At 42.1% G+C, this 19,905-nt stretch overlaps 1 protein-coding gene across 2 annotated transcripts in view; it reads right to left on the reverse strand.

Annotated features, from left to right (window-relative positions):
* Positions 1-808: 808 nt before the first annotated feature.
* The window catches only part of FGF1 (fibroblast growth factor 1), a 90,805-nt gene continuing 71,708 nt past the window's right edge, over positions 809-19,905 (reverse strand). For both annotated transcript variants that reach the window (XM_069971806.1, XM_069971798.1), the window contains exons 2-4: positions 9,734-9,938; positions 7,183-7,286; positions 809-5,089 (exon numbers count right to left, since the gene is read on the reverse strand). In XM_069971806.1, coding sequence (XP_069827907.1) covers positions 4,895-5,089; positions 7,183-7,286; positions 9,734-9,902 — 468 coding nt within the window. In that variant the 5' untranslated portion in view covers positions 9,903-9,938 and the 3' untranslated portion in view covers positions 809-4,894. The remainder of the gene's footprint in view (positions 5,090-7,182; positions 7,287-9,733; positions 9,939-19,905) is intronic.

Raw genomic sequence — 19,905 nt, forward strand, 5'->3', positions numbered from 1 at the left:
TTGTAATTCTGCATGATTTATATTATATTAAATAGTTTCACTATATTTGATATATTCACACTTATGACAAAGACATAATACACAACATCCAATGCAGAACATACCTTTACAATACTGATTACTTACAGTCAGAATGTATTTGGCTCAATATAATATAATGCACACACATCTGATTTCCACAAACATAGAGCTGTATTTGTTACATTATATAATATGAATGCAGGAAACAAGAAATCTGCTAGTTGTCCCTTTTTCGCTATCTTCTCCTTCCCCTTAAAAATTATTATTAGGTTGCTCATACATTTTACTGCCGTCTGGCATCATAATGCGAAATAGACATCAGATCTGATGATCACGAATTTTAATTTTAGAGAAGGGGAACATGTGGCTACCTGACACTTTAAATAATGTTTATGCTCCAAGGACATCAAGATTTGTGAATTTTAGAATGAATGTACCACTTCCCTACATAGCTTTTTGCAAACTGCCGCTCAGTTCCCACCATCTGCGCTAGTTTCTTGATATGCAAGTAGAACTGCTTGGAGCACTGAAGGTCTGCCCGATGCCCCACACCGATATCGCCTCCCCTTGGTGAAACGGCCAGACTTGATTCTATAGGAGGCGATATTGGCGTACTGGGGGCATTGGGCCCACCTGCACCGCACAGAGTGGCCGTATTTGCATATCAAGAAACTAGCACAAATGGTGGCAGTTTCAAAAATGGGCAGCAACCAGGTCATGTAAAAGCATTTTTATATAGGAAGTGGTAGAGTCACTTTAACTTCCAACATGTCCCATCCTCATTATCTGGGATGCACCAACTATCATCTAATGTGTGTAGCCATACTTAGGCTCCAATAGCTCAAATGGAAAGCTATGATCCTTTTCTAACACAACTCTTTCAAGTTTTTTTTTTAATTATTATTATTATCATCAGTCGCAACATAATAATAATAATAATAATAATAATAATAATAAAGTTTCAGCATTTCCTGTACAGCTGTAGATAGATACAGATTACCTCACGCAATTCCCCAGCTCATCCTTTCTGGCTCTGGCTGTTTTCTGATGGGAGGCTAGAACCATAACTCAGAGTTGATTGGAGGGTATGGGTAAGCAATCAGCACAGGGCACTCTTTGTAAAGGGTATGCCTCTTGGGCATCTGGGTTTGTGGTGTCTGGTACAATAAATGGGCATGGTCACTTTAAAAAAACTAGACACGTCAAATGCTTTGATCAGGGGTCTGTTCAGGAGTGTTTAGACCCCCAATAATCGCTAGATAGGCCTAGGTGGAGCACTCAGCTAAATGATTCCCTCTCCAACTCACTGCCTTTTCTGTCTCACTGCAGGAGACGTGCACCATTGTAAGTCTATGGAGACTGTCTGCTGCACGGTGACAAAGATTGCAGCTTATTGTATAATATAATATAAATATAACCTGTATTGTATATATATATATATATATATATATATTTAAAAAAAAGGGGGTGGAAAATGTTGGCAGTATACAAATAAATATTAATATTATTATCATTATTATTACTACTATGCATTAAGAGACTTTTACATGAGCTGATCATCATGTGATAAGTTGTTAAATTTGAACGATATAAGTGCTAATCTTCTGGTGTAAGCGTGGCAGCAATCAAATGACATGAGAAATTGTTCGGATATTGTTGATTGCCTTTTTTGAGCTGACCTCAAAATCAGGTTGTTTGCAGGGTTCAGGAATATATTATGATATTACAACGATCATAGTAACGACTTTTGTAGCAATTTATCTTTTTGTGTAAATGTTTATTGTTTAAAAGAAAAAATCAGTTCTTGTCGTTCACTAAACAAGCGCTTAAGCAATTTCTCTGTACATACTGTGCAGTAATGAAGGGATCCTGTGACACTGATTGTTAAAACCCCCTTCACCCCCCAGTGAATCACTGGGGATTATACTCCGATGGCTAAGTAGCAATATTCATTTGCATATCAGGTATGGGGTCCGGATCTCAGAATTGGGGGAGGGGGGTGGGGTTAGGATTGGAAGAAATGGAGACCAGGGACAAGGAGGCACTAGCAGTTAGGTTGGCTTCCTAGTTTGCTTACCTACAGGTTCTCTTTAAGAATGGAAAGTAAAGAAAAGCACACACCAACTCATGAGCTCCCAGTGTTTCCGCAGTGGCATCCTCAGGCCATTTGTTAGCAACATAAATTGTAAGCATACAAAGGAGTCATCATTCACCAGGAGGGAAAGAGTCACTTGGGTTTCTTTAGTTGCCAACCTCCCATAAAATTACAAACAGTGTCCCATTGTAAAAGGATCAAAACTTTTCATGTAGGATGATGTTCATGAGTTTGGCAAAAAATGAAATCAAGTGAATCTAACCCTGCTGGCACCAGATCCTTTGTTTGCTTGGATTTAACTAAAAACCAGAAGGTTTCCACTTTAATGTCTAATTTTATATCTATTATATAAAGACCACAAAAATATAGTTTGGGATTGTCAGCCTCTTCTATGCTAGAATCAATTTAAGGCTAGGTCATATTGATCCAGATGTAGAGCAATAAAATTGAGTCACTCCTCTCCAAGAACAAAAAAATAATGTTTTCACATCTCTACTTTACTTTTAATATCATGCAGCGTAGTAAAAGTAGGTAAAACTATGGCTTTGGCATACAGTCTAGCTAATCATTGACAAATCTATATATTATAACCATTAAAAATGAATTTTTGGTTTCTCCACTGAATATATTATGACAAAATGTTAGGGTCAGATAAAAAGTAGGATTGAACTACACAGAATTTGTTACCATGGAAATTCAACAGGAAATGTAAATAAAAAATGTTAGGAAATATTTAAAGTGACTCTGTCACCTTGAACCCACCCTCCTGAAAACCCCAAACTCATCTGTATGTAGAATAAAGGATTCTGATTCTAAATCTGTAATTTGTTGCTTTCTCCTCCTTTGTATTTCACTGTTGTAAGCCGACAAACTGGGCATGTTGCTGCATAGAGAGGACTACTTAGCTCGAAGACGACGACTTAGACTCCTTTATTTGTGGCTTATAGCAAAGGAAAGCAAGAACATAGAAAGATAAAAATTGCAGATATAGAATCAGTGTTGTATACTCTACCAATGTATAATCTACTGATTAGGGAGTGTTTTGGAGGTGACTTTAAACATTTGGAGTCCCTTTAAACGTTATCTGTCAGTGGGTTTGAGCCCTCAAAGCCGCTGAGAGCCATGTACTAAAGAAATAAGGAGGAGTGTATCCACACTTTGTGTTTTGGTCATACAATTTGCATAGCCTAGAAAAACTTAATTTGACGTTCTCAACACTGCTATAGAAAATATCTAGGTGGCAGGCCCTTCATGCCGCGTCGTAGCCCACCTTCCTGGTGCTTGGTGCGGCAGCAGCTATGATGCTAAGGTATATTTTTCTTGGTCATTAGGATTACATGACCACCACATAAGATATCATTACAATTCTTTCTCTGACCTAGGGATGGTCTGTACACATTCTCTAATAGAAAAAAATGCTTTTGCTAAGTTGTACTCACTTGCCCCAATCCTCCACTATGTCTGACCTGGTACGAGATGGGCCACATTTTCTGATTTCCTACAAACAAGCAAAAAGCATCCACCCATCCAATCACTGACTGTAGCAGTGACCTAAATTAGCCAGTGATTGGCTGAGCAGGAAGTTCCTGTGTGTAAAAAGGAAAGCAGAAAAATGCCCAGCCAGGACAGGGGCAGATGTATTGGGGGATTGGGGCAGGTGAGTATAATTTATTTTACATTTTTATCCTGGCTTAAGCCCATATACCACAATACCCTTAAAGACAATTACCCAGTATAAAACGAAAAAGTGCATATATATATATATATATATATATATATATATATATATATAATTACTATTGACACATAAATGTTATCATTTCTATGATTGGAATATGTAAAGGGTTCCCCTCTGACACAATGGTTGCATCCATCTGATAATGGAAAAATTTTAGGGGGCTGATCAGTTAAAATTGTATGTGATTTTTATAAAGAATAAATATTCTAAAGGGAATGTTTGCTTCCAGTTACTTCTGCCAGTATGGGCAAAGAAACTGGGTCTGGGTGTTCACACTCACGCTAACCAGTAGAACAAGCTGGGAGAGGCGCTCAGCTACCTTGCTGATATAAGGAGCAGGGGAGAAAAACACTTGGCTAGAATGATCCAAAAGAAAGTAAATCTACAGTAAGGGAATGTAAACACGCCTGGGATAAACATATATCTAGATAGTAAGAAAGGAAATACTAAAAAGGGCAGACTAGATGGACCAGGTGGTCATCTTCTGCCAAAAATCCTCACCTATCACCTATCAGTATCAAACACCCAGACCCTGTCCCATAAATGTTTTTTACATTCCAAAGGTTTTTTGAAATAGCAATGACACTTTAACTTCAAGGTACTATTAAAGGGGATTTCCACTTACCAAGATTATACACTAGTTAGTTATATATTGTGCAATGCCTTGGAACAATACTCTGCTTTCTATTTCCTCTACAAAGGCTTACAAACAATGCATGCTGATTATAGTGTCACTGTAGAACACTAATGCAGAATATACTAACATTCATTACTTCAATGTCTGCATTGTCGGCTTTGTGGTCAGTAGTATACTTTAGAAGTTGTCACCAGTATCTGTATTAGTAATTTCTTGGGTTGCCCCTTGCTTACACAAATTATTCCCTGAAATATAGGAAGAGGATGACTGCCTCCTGGATGTCTTTGCATCTCTATAAGACTAGGCTTTGCAAGCATTTTCTATCTAATATTCTTACTTTGGTCTTTGAACACAATGTAATTATTTACAGCAATTCCGCACATAACAGTGACCCAAGAAGTCCCTAATCACATGACACTGCCAATGGAAGGAACAGGATTGCTTTTTGGCCAAAATGTGTCCGGGATCCAAGCTTGCATGTCCCATTCTTCTTAATGCCAACAAACCAGTTGAGTTCAGCGTACTTCTTTGACTTGTATGTATTGTAGTTGTTCTCCTCTACAGTCTCCAGAAACAGGCATTCCTCATTCAGCGTCATCTTAAAAAAATTAATAATAACCTCAGTTTATTGCTTGTGGGAAAACTAAACTTTGGTGTTATATTTAGAGAACTTGGACAGGGTTGCTATGTTGGAGCTACATTTTGGCTCGGCGGATTATTGCTGTTGGTCAGGACTTGAAACCAAAGCTACCCTGGACTTCCTGCTGCGGCACTGTCTGGGATTTATTTAAAATCTGCTCTTTTTGCATTTTTCGTTCAGTGTAGGCAGTGTTTTACCACTAATAGAACCACTTCTGACAGTTCCTCTGTTCCTTTCACTGTCATATTTACATGCTCTGAGTGGGGAATATAAGTTCTTAATAGAGGGAATTCTATAAAAACAGAATCATCTGAAACCATTCATGAAATGGAGAATGTATTGAACTCTACACACTATTCTATTAATGTTCTTTACACAGAAGTATAAACATATTATATCGCTACATGCTCCCAAATACACTATATTATACAGTAGTCTTTCTCCAAACAGTTCCTAGTAATTGCTTAATAGTTTATCTAATGAGTTAGGCTGCTGCAAAGAAGGCTCTGTTCACATCATGCTACAGCCCTCAGTTTGACACATTCATATCCCACATAGCTTAATATTTTTCTTTACTGTAATACTTATTATTGAAAAGCATATTCTATTTCACTTTTCGAAACCTTCCTTTTTTTGGTATACAGATATATAACATACTGGCAGTATGAATAGATGAATGGGAACTACACCTGGGGAACTACACCTTTACCATTTTCAAATAGGTCTTTGAGTGGATAAATCACGTGTGGTGCTTTTTATTGTAATACACATTGTATGCTTTCTTACTATTTCAAAATGCTAACTTGATAATGGGTAGGGAACCTTGGCTCTCCAGCTGTTGCAAAACTACAACTCCCATCATGCCTGGACAGCTAAAGCTTTGGCTGTTCAGGCATGATGAGAGTTATAGTGGTATGTTACAGTGTACTGTAAATGGTGACCTTTCTTGTGCCCTGTGTTTCTCAGGTGTGATGCATGGTGTGCATTAACTCTCTTATTTACTATCTCTGTTTGTACAATTCCTGTGCTATAAGACCACTGAGTAGATTATCCCTATACTGTGGCATTGATGTGTACATTTGCCTTCTCCATTTAAATCACTGTAGGCAATACCTATGTGGCATCACTGTGGACATTATTTGTCTACTGTGACATCACTATGTGAATTTGAAATAATATTAGTTTGAGTAGCGTTTTTTTTCCCACTACCTGGTTGGCGCTGGAACGGGGATCCCGGTGGTCCATTTCTCAAAATGCCGCCCGGTTCCTGCGATCAGCGCTGTTTTCTTCTTGTGCCCCTGCCTGCTCTATGCACTGTGGGTGGGCCCGGCTCCCCCAGTGTAATGATATCCCCACCCCTTGGTGACTTACCTCCATTAGGATCAAGTCTAGCAGCATCACTATGGGGAGGGGACATCATTACACTGGTCTGCCTCCAGTGTATAGAGCGGGCCAAAGTGCACATAATGAACACAGCCTAATTTGCGGGATCTGTGGGCAGTTTACACCAGTGTATATTTCACACCCTTTGATAAATCTGGGTCAAAGTGTATAAAGTCTATTCAAACACTAAAGCAACTACAAAGGGAACTGTGACCAATTATTATTCAACTGTAACTTTGCAACCTTGTGCCATTAATAGAATTTAATGTCTAGATTTTGCACAGTGTCTTTTAGTAAAGTTTAACCTTGTTTGCATGTTACCAGTGTTTCTAGACTGTCTCTGCTATATCGCCAGCCGTCAGGGGCAAGGGTATGCAGGGTTAGCCAGCCACAAAGCCATCAGTGACCTTACTTTGCCCAAAGGAATTCTGCCCTCAGCTGCCATGGACTACTATAGCCATCCTCTTTGTGGGCATGTACTTGTTTTAACTACTGTTGAGCAGACCTTTCAAACTGTCCAACTACTGCAGACATGGGGGATCAAATGCCGAGCATTCGGGTTCTTTGAACGTTGCTGGACAGTTTGACAGGTCCGCTTAACACTAGTCTTAACCTCAATCAAGTTCACCTTACAAAAGGAGCATACATCCAAAAGTTATCATACTCACCGATCCATACAAACGGCCAGTGGAGTCCATAGCCAGGTAATTCTCAGAGCCAGTGTCTTTGATGCACACCACACCAATGGTTTCTGAACTAAGCTGTAATCTAACTGAAATAACAAAAGATGGCAGTCACAACATCAGGAGAAAAAGATGGATCTGTAGCAAAATCCAATGTAGAGTTACAGGTGGATGACAAATGGAGGTAAACAACATTTAAAAAATAAAATTTAAAGGGAAACTAACAGCAGGTTGGAAGGATCTATTGCATGGGATGCCGAAAATAAAGTAAATTTTCTTACCCTCATCCTCAGTGCTGTTTCCACTAAATCTTTACTTAAATCAATATGTAAATGAGGCAGTTTGGTGAATAAATATTTATCTGTCACACCGCAGCATTGATTTAGTATTTAGGAGGACGGGAGGGCCAGTGAGGTGGATCCAACCCCCATTGCCCAAAACCACCAAATTTACATATTGATTCAAGTCAAGATTTAGCCAAAATGGTGCTGAGGATAAATGTAAGAAAATAACCTTTATTCTTAATGCCCTGTGTGCTTTGGAAGCATAACAGCAGGTAGGAGCCATTTAGTAGACTCTGTAAACAATCGGCAATAGGAGATCGGTGCTTGCCACAGTCTAGTCTTTCTAATATGGCCTTTAGAATGTAGGTGCCCTGCCTATTAATTGAATGGCACTAGCCTGGCTTCTCAAACCCTTTTTTAGTGGTGGTCCTGTGATATCTATATGCCCTAAATATGCCCTATATATGCCCTAAAAGGGATGTCAGAGAAGGGGCATCTCAGTTTAAGATCTTAAGGTCAATTTTATTGTAGGGGCAATGGAAATTTACTGGATGTACATGTACTGGACCTCAGTGCATTAACCTCTCCTCTGCAGAAGACTACATTTGCCAGTCCTGGATAAATGTTGTGATTTGAGTGTCTTTGACTGCGGACAGATTTTTGGGGTCTATAGACATGGTGCCAGTAATTCTGAAACAATCAGAGTTGTTAGCTACTCCTAAATAATAGTATCAAAAGTGTACCAAGACTAGATGAACTATGGGCAGACATCTTACAGACGATCTTACAGAAGATGTGGTTGATCCAAGAAGTGAGCATTGGGTGACACATTTTATATCTCAGCAATGTTGTTCCACAGTGGACCAACTGACTCAAAAAGCAGGCACATACGATAAATGTCCACAATAACCATGCTACATGCATTGCATCAATTGACATTAAATAGCTAAAGACTGACAAGGATGTTCCTGATGACCACCGCATCCTCATAAGCAATACTTGGCATATGCCAAGGAAAGACATATGTGTACGTAAAACACAAGACAGGTCGTCATCTGGAGTGCTGCCATTTCCTGTTGAATCATACGAATGGCTGGGTCCCCATCTGGCAAAAACAACTCAAGGCTGCTGTGGGGGTTTTAGATACCAGTGGTAGTGTAATTGTCTGGGGAGCCATTTCCTGGCTCTAGAACCATTGGTTATCATACCACAACCCTTGAACAGTGAATGCTATAAGGACCTGTTAGCTGTCCATCTGCACCCATATCTCAAGAATGTCTTCCCAGGACATCCCTCTAATCCCCATGGTGTGGTTTGAGGAACATGGCAATTAATTCTTTGCACTCAACTGCCCCCAAACTCACCATACTGTAACCCCATTGAACGTGTTTGGGATAAGGCTGGGTTCACACTACGTTTTTGCAATCAGTTTTTTTCATCCGTTTCTGAAAAAAACGGATGGAAAAAAATAGATGGAAAAACAGATGCAATTGTGTGCATCAGTTTTGATCCGTTTTTTTATTGACTTCCATTATAAAAAAAAACAGAACAAAATGCATACTTTTTTTTTTACGTACACAAAAATTAGGTCAGCTACGTTGTTAAAAAATGATGTGTTTTGATCCGTTTTTTTTTTTTTTTATATCATGGAAGTCAATGGAAAAAATGGATCCACATCCGTTTTTTCATCCATTTTTTTGCAAAAATGGATGAAAGAAATGGATTGCAAAAACATAGCCTAAGCTGTAACAGGCTGTGAGATCTGCTTCCGCTCCTCTGACAAATGTGTAAACAAACTAAGAGGAGCTCCTGCTGGCATGGGTTGAGCGGAGTATGGTGGAGAATGTTTGCCTTTGTATAGACTTTGTTCTCTTAACATCTGCAAGCCATGGTTAAAAAAATGCTGACCAACCTGGATTGAGTAGGTGGCTGATGTAATGCCTAATCTATGTACGCCTTGACATGGCTTTTCAAGTGATTACAGCTGATCTGCAGGGGTTTAAGGTGAAGGACAAAAACACAATTGCCATTTATCATTTTTTCCCCTGTAGTAAAAATGGTATGTGCTGCACTTGGGAAGAGACGTCCATACTGCTCAAATGGTGCATCAGTAGTACTACTAACCCTGTATTTCTATTTATATAACATACTTCTCATTTGACAGCTCTGTAAAAAGGTTCTAGAAAACTACATGTCATAATGTAGGTTTGTAAAAAAATAAAAAAGTTATTTTGCAGCTAACAACCACTTACTGTTCAGGTCATCCCTATCTCTTGTTCCATCTACTACTCCATCTGGAAGAATGCGCAAGAAGTAGCCTCCATTACTGCAGTAGAGAAGTTTCGGCTTCTTATAATTTCCCATTGGAAAAACAAAATTCTCTGTCATTAGGTTGAAAGTTGTAATATCACCCTCTGCCATGATTTTGGTTTTCTTGGGTATTTTCAGTTTTTAGCCCTGCAAATGAAAAAATATAAATACTCTTAATCAGAAATTATAATGAAATGTAGGGAAAAGCTATTAGACTGATGCCAAGAGCAGAAGATGCAGATGAGCAGAAGAACAGATGCAAAAAGCCTTAAAAAGAAACTGCAAAAAATCACAAACACTAGACTTACCTCCTTTATTGTTCCATTGTCAATGCCAGTCTCTGTATACCTGGCATCTATCCTCTACTGGCAGAAACCCAGCTTCTACATACTAGAGCAGTGCTTCTCAATTCCAGTCCTCAGGCCTCACCAACAGGTCATGTTTTGAGGATTTCCTTAGTATTTCACAGGTGATATAATTATAGTCAGTGCATCAGGTATTAGCACAGGTGTCCTTTGTATGGGATACCCTCAAAACATGACCTGTTGGTGAGGCCTGAGGACTGGAATTGAGAAGCACTGTCCTAGAGGATAGTTCAACTCTGCTCCTAAGGGCAGGGCCGTCTTACCCATTGGGCATGGTAGGCGGCTGCCCGGGGGCCCTTGCGTCCTAGGGGGCCCTGCCCGCTGTCACAGCGGGCAGGGGCCCCCTAGGACGCAAGGGTCCCCAGGCTGCAGCCTCCCATGCCCAATGGGTAAGACGTCCCTGCGCGCGCCCCCTTCCCCTTCTCTTGCGACCGCAAGCACTTTCTTGCTTGCGATCGCAAGAGGAAATCCGGCCCCGGCTGATGCGTCGCTCCCTGGGGGATTCTCCGGGAGCGCACGCATCAGGAACCTCAGTGCGCGACGCTGGGGTTTCCTGTACCGGAAGTCCCTGGGCGCACACTGAGCTTCCGGATGTGTGCGCTCCCTAAGAATCCCCCGGGGAGCGACGCATCAGCCGGGGGCAGAAGAGGAGAGGAAGCAGCGACGGGGGAGCGCTGGTAGGTGAGTTGGGTGTGAGTTGGGAGCCATCTATAGGGGGGGATACAGGGGGAGCCATCTATAAGGAGGGAATACGGGGGAGCCATCTATAGGGGGGATACAGGGGGGGAGCCATCTATAGGGGGGGATACGGGGGGGAGCCATCTATAGGGGGGGATACAGGGGGAGCCATCTATAAGGGGGGAATACGGGGGAGCCATCTATAGGGGGGATACAGGGGGGGAGCCATCTATAGGGGGGATACAGGGGGGAGCCATCTATAGGGGGGGATACAGGGGGGAGCCATCTATAAGGGGGTGATACAGGGGGAGCCATCTATAGGGGGGATACAGGGGGGAGCCATCTATAGGGGGGATACAGGGGGAGCCATCTATAGGGGGGGATACAGGGGGAGCCATCTATAGGGGGGGAATAAGGGGGAGCCATCTATAGGGGGGGATACAGGGGGAGCCATCTATAAGGGGGGAATACGGGGGAGCCATCTATAGGGGGGGATACAGGGGGAGCCATCTATAAGGGGGGAATACGGGGGAGCCATCTATAGGGGGGATACAGGGGGGAGCCATCTATAGGGGGGGATACAGGGGGAGCCATCTATAGGGGGGGATACAGGGGGAGCCATCTATAAGGGGGGAATACGGGGGCGCCATCTATAGGGGGGATACAGGGGGGAGCCATCTATAGGGGGGATACAGGGGGGAGCCACCTATAGGGGGGGAATAAGGGGGAGACATCTATAGGGGGGGATACGGGGGGAGCCATCTATAGGGGGGGGATACGGGGGAGAGCCATCTATAGGGGGATACAGGGGGGAGCCATCTATAGGGGTTGATACAGGGGGGAGCCATCTATAGGGGGGGTACAGGGGGAGCCATCTATAAGGGGGGAATACGAGGGAGCCATCTATAAGGGGGTAATACAGGGGGAGCCATCTATAAGGGGGGGATACAGGGGGAAGCCATCTATAAGGGGGGGATACAGGGGGGAGCCATCTATAAGGGGGGGATACAGGGGGGAGCCATCTATAAGGGGTTAATACAGGGGGAGCTATCTATAAGGGGCCAATACAGATGTGCAGTGTGTAGAGAGATGAGGATGGTGACAGAGTGTGGAGCCTAATATGTCTGTCTGGCAGATTCTGTGGATTCGTGGCTCGGAGAAGTTCTCATAACGGCACAGGGCAAATGGAAAAGAAGATGAAAAGGGAAGAACTCCGATCATAGAAAGACGTCTCATGTGAGTCACTTGATGTATCTGCACTGTAATGTATATGGTGTACAGAACCTGTGTAGAGCTGGGTACCTCTATATGACTGGATGAGGTGATAGTGATCTGTGTACAGTGGATTAGTCAGTAGCAGCGGTGGTGTTAGTCAGTATGCGGTGGTAATATTTGTTGCTTGTTATCTGGCATATATATAGAGAAGGGCAAAACAACATGTCTCATATAGACAGAGGGGCAACAACATGACTATTATATTATATATGAACCATGTTGTTTCCCTGTATGCTGTATAGATGAGACATGTTGCACTGGTGTGACAATAAACCCTGCAGATTGCTGTTGGAAGTGCTGTCTCCATTGCGTTTTTTGGATACTTTGAAGCCAACCTGCTCTGGTTTGGTGAGGCGGCACGCACGGTTATTTTTTGTTTTTGCGCTGCTGAAAGACTGTATTGTGAATTAAAGTTTATGTTAACAATAATTAGTATTTTTTATTGTACGTAATTGTACTGGCTAGGGGCGGGGTTGCAAAGATGGGGGGGGGGGGTTTGATGGCGGCGGCCGCGGGGGGTAGGGCCCAATTCGCACCTCTGCCCAGGGGCCCATAATGCTGTTAAGACGGCCCTGCCTAAGGGTCCTATTCCACGGGCCAATGGGGGCCCGATCAACAATGTAAATGAGCGGCGATCTGCTAGATCGCCGCTCGTTGACTGGGCCTATTCCACGGCCCGATGATCGTTGAGTGAGGGCAACAAGGACATCGTTACCGATGCCCTTGCAGCATCATACATTACCTGTCCAGGCTTCTTCTCCACGCTGTGTTCATCCCTGGGTCCCGCACTCTCTATCTTCAGAATGGCCGGTCAGCTGACAGGCCACACTCAGCCAGCGCTGAGCGCTCCGTCAGCTGACCGGCCATTCTGAAGATAGAGCGCACGGGACCCGGGGATGAAGACAGAGCGGAGAAGAAGCCTGGGCAGGTAATGTATGCTGCTTGTCAAATCGTCGATCGCCCGCCGCACACCACTATTCAACCGTAGAGATGCGCGGTGGGGGAGCGATGATTTTAGGTTTGGCCCTAAATGAACGATCAGCCGATGACACGATCATCGGCTGATCGTTCTCTCTATTTCACCGAACGATAATCGGCCGAATCGAGCCAAATGGGGCCGATCCGGCAGATTATTGTTACTGTGGAATAGGGCCCTAAATTTGTCTCGAAGTAAAATCAATAAAATAAAACCGTTCCACACCTATGGCACCTGTGGGGGGCGTTCTGTGATGTAATAGGGGTATATGAATATGTTTACCATACACACTAGAAGATTTCCTGATGAATATACTGTAGCCTTCTTCCTGATAAATATAGACTTCTATATCTTGTGGATCATTTACAATGGCAAATGGCAGACTAATGTTTGCTACAAATGTCATCAGCCACATTGGCAAATAAGCATATCACTTAAAGAGTACCTGTTGAGAAAACTTCTGACATGTCATCAGACATGTCAAAAGTTATTAATCACAGCAGGCGTCACTGCTAACACCTGCTGTGATCAGGAGATAAAGCCAGGGAGAATTATGGATGAATCTGTCCCATGGAATTCTATGCGGCTACCTAGAGCGATCAAAAGCAGCCAAGAGTAGAAACCCGCTGCAATCAAAAAGTTTTGACATGCCTGATGACATTTGTGACAGGTACGCTTTAATTAGCCAGATCCGGCTGATCATTTGCCACCATGTGTAAGTTCATTGTTAATGCAGGTTAAAGCATACCAGTCATGCACAAGTTAAAATTCCCATGTGCAGACAAAACTGATACGGAAGTTCAGGTGGCCATTAAAATGTCTAACTCCATAGGGATTAACGTCGCCGGGGTGTGGAAAGTTTCCATGGCAACCCGGATTTCTAGCATCATCTTCATCTGCATTTGGAAATTTTTAACGTAAGCACGACAACAGAAATGTTTTAAAATCCCATCCTGTCCAGTCTTTATTGTTTCATGAGAGACATCAGGGAGCCGGTTTGGCATTTTCTATATACATTAGATTTTTTAAATCTGCAAGTGTATTATGTATAATGTATTATACATTTTCCTTCTGTTACCATAAGATTATTTTGACATGACTTTTTTGTATATTTTGTATGGAAAGCACATGTATTGTGCATCAAAATACAGTCTACTGGTTTCACATATTTTACTGATGTAAAATCCATCACTTCTCGATATCTATTCTGCACAGATTGCACTGTGCTGTATGCTCAATAAATGCATGGAAAATATGCATGGAAAACGTTAAAAGCACATAAAAATACACTAGCAATTACATTTTTTTCTGATGTTTATTTTTTTTTTTAAATCAACCTTGGATTTTTAAACTTGCCACAACCAACATATTTATCAAACAGTCATTTTTGATGGGTTTTCTATTCTAAAAACCAGTCACTTCTAGTGTGGATCAGGTTTTAGTTTTGTCTTGTGAAAAACCTGCCATATTTACTAAGAGAAATAGGGCACTTTAATAAACTTGGTGTTTTGGGAAGCCAAAATGTTGATGTGTAGGGTTGTTAAAAACCTGACAATCTTAGTAAATGAGGCCCATAGTTCTTAAGGTGAATGTACCATCAGTTACATTCGCTTTAAGTTTTCCGATGAAAAAGGAAAACTTAAAAGCAATTAGAATCAATGGAACTGCAAAGTAGAGGGGTGGGGTTTTTCCCCCACTGAGGATGTGCCAGCCCGCAACCAGTGCCCCACCCCCAGCCAATGCCCGTGAATACAATGGCGTCGTACACGGGAACCAGGCTGCGGTTCAAAAAAAGGACTGTGGCACCAGCGCCATCCTATCAATGGGAAAACTTAAAGGGAACCAATCATCTCAATCGGGCTGATATAGTTCCCCGAACCGCTGTATACAGCTCCTGCAGCTCCTGTATAACTGAAAAAAGCAGATTAATCCCCCCGGCGCGTGACAGGCAGTGGCGGGGAGGTAGTCATCTGGGCGGCTCCCCTTCAGTATCTAGTCAGTGCTCTCGGAGGGGATGATTGACAGGCAGAGAGCCCAGTAAGGGATCTCTCTGCCTGTCAATCACCCCCTCAGAGTGCGCTGACAGGCAAAGAGCGGTGACTAGATATGGGCAGGGAGCCGCCCAGATGACTACCTCCCTGCCACTGCCTGTCAAGTGCCCGGGGGATTAAACTGCTTTTTTTCAGGTATACAGCTACTGCTGCAGCCACGGCCGATACGTGCCGCCGCTGCTGTGGGAACTGTATACAGAGGTTCAGGGAACCATATCAGCCCGATTGGGCTGATTGATTCCCTTTAAAGAGAATCTACCTGATGATATATTTGCTCCAAGTGCAGGATCGTCCTAAATAGCTCAGCATATTCTAATCGTGGGTTGAGTTTAAAAGTATTATTATCTAGTTGAGATGCTTGAAAGTCAGGTCAGCAGACAGGAGCTGATAGGAAGCAAATGGCATATAAGCTCATCCTTGTAGACAAAATCATTAAAAACAGATTAACCTGGGAAATATTCAGACCATGGAATCTCCTGTAGTGACAGCAAAAGGCTATAAGATGAAGATGCAGCTGTTCCCATTACTTCTGCATCTTAAAAAAAAGGCAGGTTGCCCCTTTACTTTGGTAGCATTAGGGATTCTGTTTTCGCTGGAGTGGTACAAACCCTGATATATAGCCATGGCTTTAAATAAATGGATTCGGATTCTATTCTTCTTAAAACAAATAGAAACATTAATGCTGACAAGTCACATAGAACATTTCTATTTCTAGAACTTTAGGTTTTCTACGATGGTAAGCCTATATAGTGTTTGTGAGACTCATAATCATTCCTTATTGTTCTTCCTTTCAAACCATAGCAAACTGTAGGCTGTTTACATGGAGACACAACCATAATTTATTTAAAATGCAAAGCTTATGTGGGAAACCATGGCCTAAAAATTATCGGTTTACATGCCAAAAAAATCCACATAAGAGCCATGTTGCGGAGGACTCATTTCATGGGTTGCTGTTGCATTTTTATTTTACCGTAAGTCAAGTGCAGTGTTTAATTTTCTATATTTAGAACCAATTATACTTCTTGCAGACAGTCAGGAGTTGTAAAAAGGCTACGATTCATTTAATCTATTTACATCATACTACTACAAACTGAAGGGGGGAGTACTTACTGAGCCATTGCTCAAAACTATTAACCCATTCAGTAGTGACCATTGCTAATTTAAACACAGCATTTTTGTAATATATATATATCAGTAATTTCAGTAATATATATTATATATATATATATATATATCCCCCCCCCACCACCACCCAGCCTGGAGCCCATAGGCAGCACACAATGGGTTAAATTGACCATGTCCACCCTGATGGAAGATTAGAACTAGCAATATGCATAAATAATTAATCCCCATAGAGGGGGCACTATTATCAGCTGCTAGGAAGATACCAGCTCGTAAAGTATGCAGCAATGAAAATTGTATTTGGTGGGATCGTTGTGCTGCCTGTGGAATCCAGAAGGAAAATAACCAGTCAGTAAATTTTCAACTTCCTGATCGTCCTTCAGCAGCACACAATGGGAAATGCAAAGCAATACAGATCTATAGCAGCCTCCTGGATCACTCCTTTGCCAAAGGCTGAACCCTAAGCTAATCTACAATAGGGATGAAGTGAATCGCTTCATTCCTACTGTATTTGCATTCTGCTCATCAAGCTGCAGGCTTTGAACTCTGCTCGGCTCTGTGCCACTCCTCCCCAGGTGCTGGGAAAAGATGGATCCAGTGCTGGAAAACTTCTCCAGTTTCCCAGGACTGGATCCATTTTTTCCCCAGCACCTGGTAAGCAGCAGCACAGAGCTGAGCAGACTTCAAAGCTTGCAGCCAGATGAGCAGAATGCAGATAGGAACCAAGCGATTTGCTTCATTCCTACTGTAGATTCGCTCATGTCTAATATTGAGCCAGTAATGCTTGAAAACGTACTAACTGGTGACCATGTGACAGCTTTACAAATTTACTCCAATGGTACTTTGCCCTTTCTGCCCATGAAGTTGCAGTTGATTTTATTGAATGGGCTCTGATGGAGAGAGGAGACGCAAGACTTTCAGCAGAGTAGCAGAATTTGATAAGATCTTTGATCCATCTTGATAGTGAGGCTTTACTGGCCTTAGAACCTTTATTTGGGCCTGACCTCTGCTGTTTTTTCCAGACAGCAGCTAACCACTCTTTTGACATCCAGAAGATGGAGATCTTGTTCTGGAGACTCCTCCAGAGCTGGCAAAACAATTTCTTGGTTTAAATTTTCATTAGAAGAAACTTTTGGAAGAAAGCCGACATTGTCTTTTGTATAATGGCACAAGGCAGGATGTGTAGATAGGGATCATTGCAAGCTTGCAATTCACTGATCCTTCTTGCTGAAGTAATTGTAACAAGAAACAGGGTTTTCCAAGACAGCATTTTCATATCTGCATCTTCCAGCGGTTCAAAGAGATGAGAATCTTCTTCTTCTGGAGAACTCAAGGAATCATTGGTAATGACAGAAAGACATAAATGAAGGTCTTCTTCCAACTGATCGATAGGCCATTAATTGCGACTGGATTTCCCATCCTGGACAGGGAGCAAAAACATTGCAACAAGGCCATCGCCTCTATAGCTGCCATTCCCCATTTGCCGATGATCTTCCTGAAAACTTTGGGGTTTAATTCCTATTCCCTTGGTAGAAGGATGTCATAACTCAGCCAGTTGGCCTGAATGTTCAGAGAGCCCTTAATATGTATGGCTTAAATAGAACACGTTCCTCTCTGCCCACGCAAAATCTGAGCCCATTCTCTTTCCAGCTAAGGGATCCTTGTTACTCCCAGTTTGTTGAGCTAGTATACAGCCTACAAATTGTCCGACTGGATCTGGATTGCCTGTTTGGGTAACCAATCTTGGAAATGGTACAATGCCAACTTAACCGCACCACTCTAAGCTCTCTAAAGGTTTCAAGATAAGGCCTTTTTCTTCTGTACCCAATGGGGGACATTTATTAAGTCCGGCATTTTTTACGCCGGACTTAAAAATGCCCCCGCAGCTCCGGCGCTACGGAGATTTATGTAGAGGCGGACTGCCTCTACATAAATCCCGTGCGCGCCTGTGCGCACTGCCGAAAACCTACGCCAGCTGAGGACTGGAGTAGGTTTTCGGCGTATATTTGGGCGGAACGGATGGTAAATCGCGCGGACTCTAAGTCCGCGCCCTCCGTTCCGCCCACTACACGCCCCCTTTCTGCCCCCCTGGCGTACTCGGTGGAAAGTGCCGATTTGCGAATATTTTATTCGCAAATCGGCCATTTGCGTATAAAAAAATACGCAAATCGTCACTTTCCGCCGAAAATCATCCGTTCGCAGGATGATACATGTGGCCCAATGTGTCCCTAAATGGACACCTTAGCCCAAGCCCAATGCATCTGTGGTGACCACTGTAGGTAAGAGATGACTCAGGTTTCCTCAGAGTCATATGAGGAGTAACAAGCCACCAGATGAGACTTCTTTTATGAGTGGGAAATTGTGGTAAGTTGTTTCTACTTCATAGGTATCTGTGGGGGGAAAACACTTCATCATCTCTGCAGCCCACCATCCTTCTTGGGTATTACAAAACTTTTCCTGTGGGCTGTTGAGTAGTATTATTGTTTACACCAAAAATTATATGTCAGTGTTTGTTTGTGTTTTATGATGCAAGTCAATTTAGTATTTAATCATCAGAATATTGCAAGTAAACATCTAAAAAAACATGACTATGTATGAGTCTTGTGTACTGGGTGGCAATCTATGGTCACAGACTGACCCTGTATTTTGTCTTACTAAAGCAGTGCCCTTATGTTTTTAAATAGCTCTCAAGGCGTGAAATAATATGCTTTTATCTCCAACATAGTATTTTTATATCATATGCTTCATTTCCAGCTGACTGCCATACCACAAGCAATGAGATGTGAGTCCTCCTTCCACTTTCTTTTTGTCTTCCTGGCCAAAACTTGGTTTGCCGTAGACTTTTTAGACTTAAGTCTTTAGAGATTTTACACATGGGGGCCTTATATAGGGTAGTATTATGCGTTTGGCAAGAACATAATGGTTTGCAAAGGAAAGAGAGCAGCCTGCCCAAAAAAACATATAATGTCTTTAATTGTAGGCTTCTGTTCTATATTTTGAAGTATTAGTCAGTTTTAAAAGCAACTAGAAGAAACAAACATTGGAAAGGAAAGAGAAGACATTCTACTTCAGGGGTACAATTACTACGGGACCACGGGGCTTCTGCCCTGCATTTAAAGAGATAGCTTATGAGACTTTCAACAAGTTCCTTTAACATTATCCCTTACAACATTCCACTAATGAGTTATAATCTTGCAAGTTACCATATGTATTACATAGAGAACTTACACTATTGGACTATGTTCACACATAGTATTTCAGTCTGTCTTTTACTTGGTCAAAATTGTAATGGAAACATTTGCACAGCTTCTGTGTTTTCAACTCACTCCTGGTTTTGGTTGAAAAAAGACTGACGGAAATACTGTGTGTGAACATAGCCATAGAAGTACCATACTACTGTTACGGCTTCAATTTATAACAAAACCATAAGTGCTATCATACAGATGTTTTCCAGCTCTACAGAACCAGATTCCAGAATATCTAATTGACTTATAATGTGTGTGTATATATATGTATATATACCGTATATACACTACCGTTCAAAAGTTTGGGGTGACCCAAACAATTTTTTGTTTTCCATGAAAAGTCACACTTCTTCACCACCATACGTTGTGAAATGAATAGAAAATAGAGTCCAGACATTGAGA

This window comes from Dendropsophus ebraccatus, chromosome 1, assembly GCF_027789765.1.
Source record: "Dendropsophus ebraccatus isolate aDenEbr1 chromosome 1, aDenEbr1.pat, whole genome shotgun sequence".
Taxonomy (NCBI): Eukaryota; Metazoa; Chordata; class Amphibia; order Anura; family Hylidae; genus Dendropsophus; species Dendropsophus ebraccatus.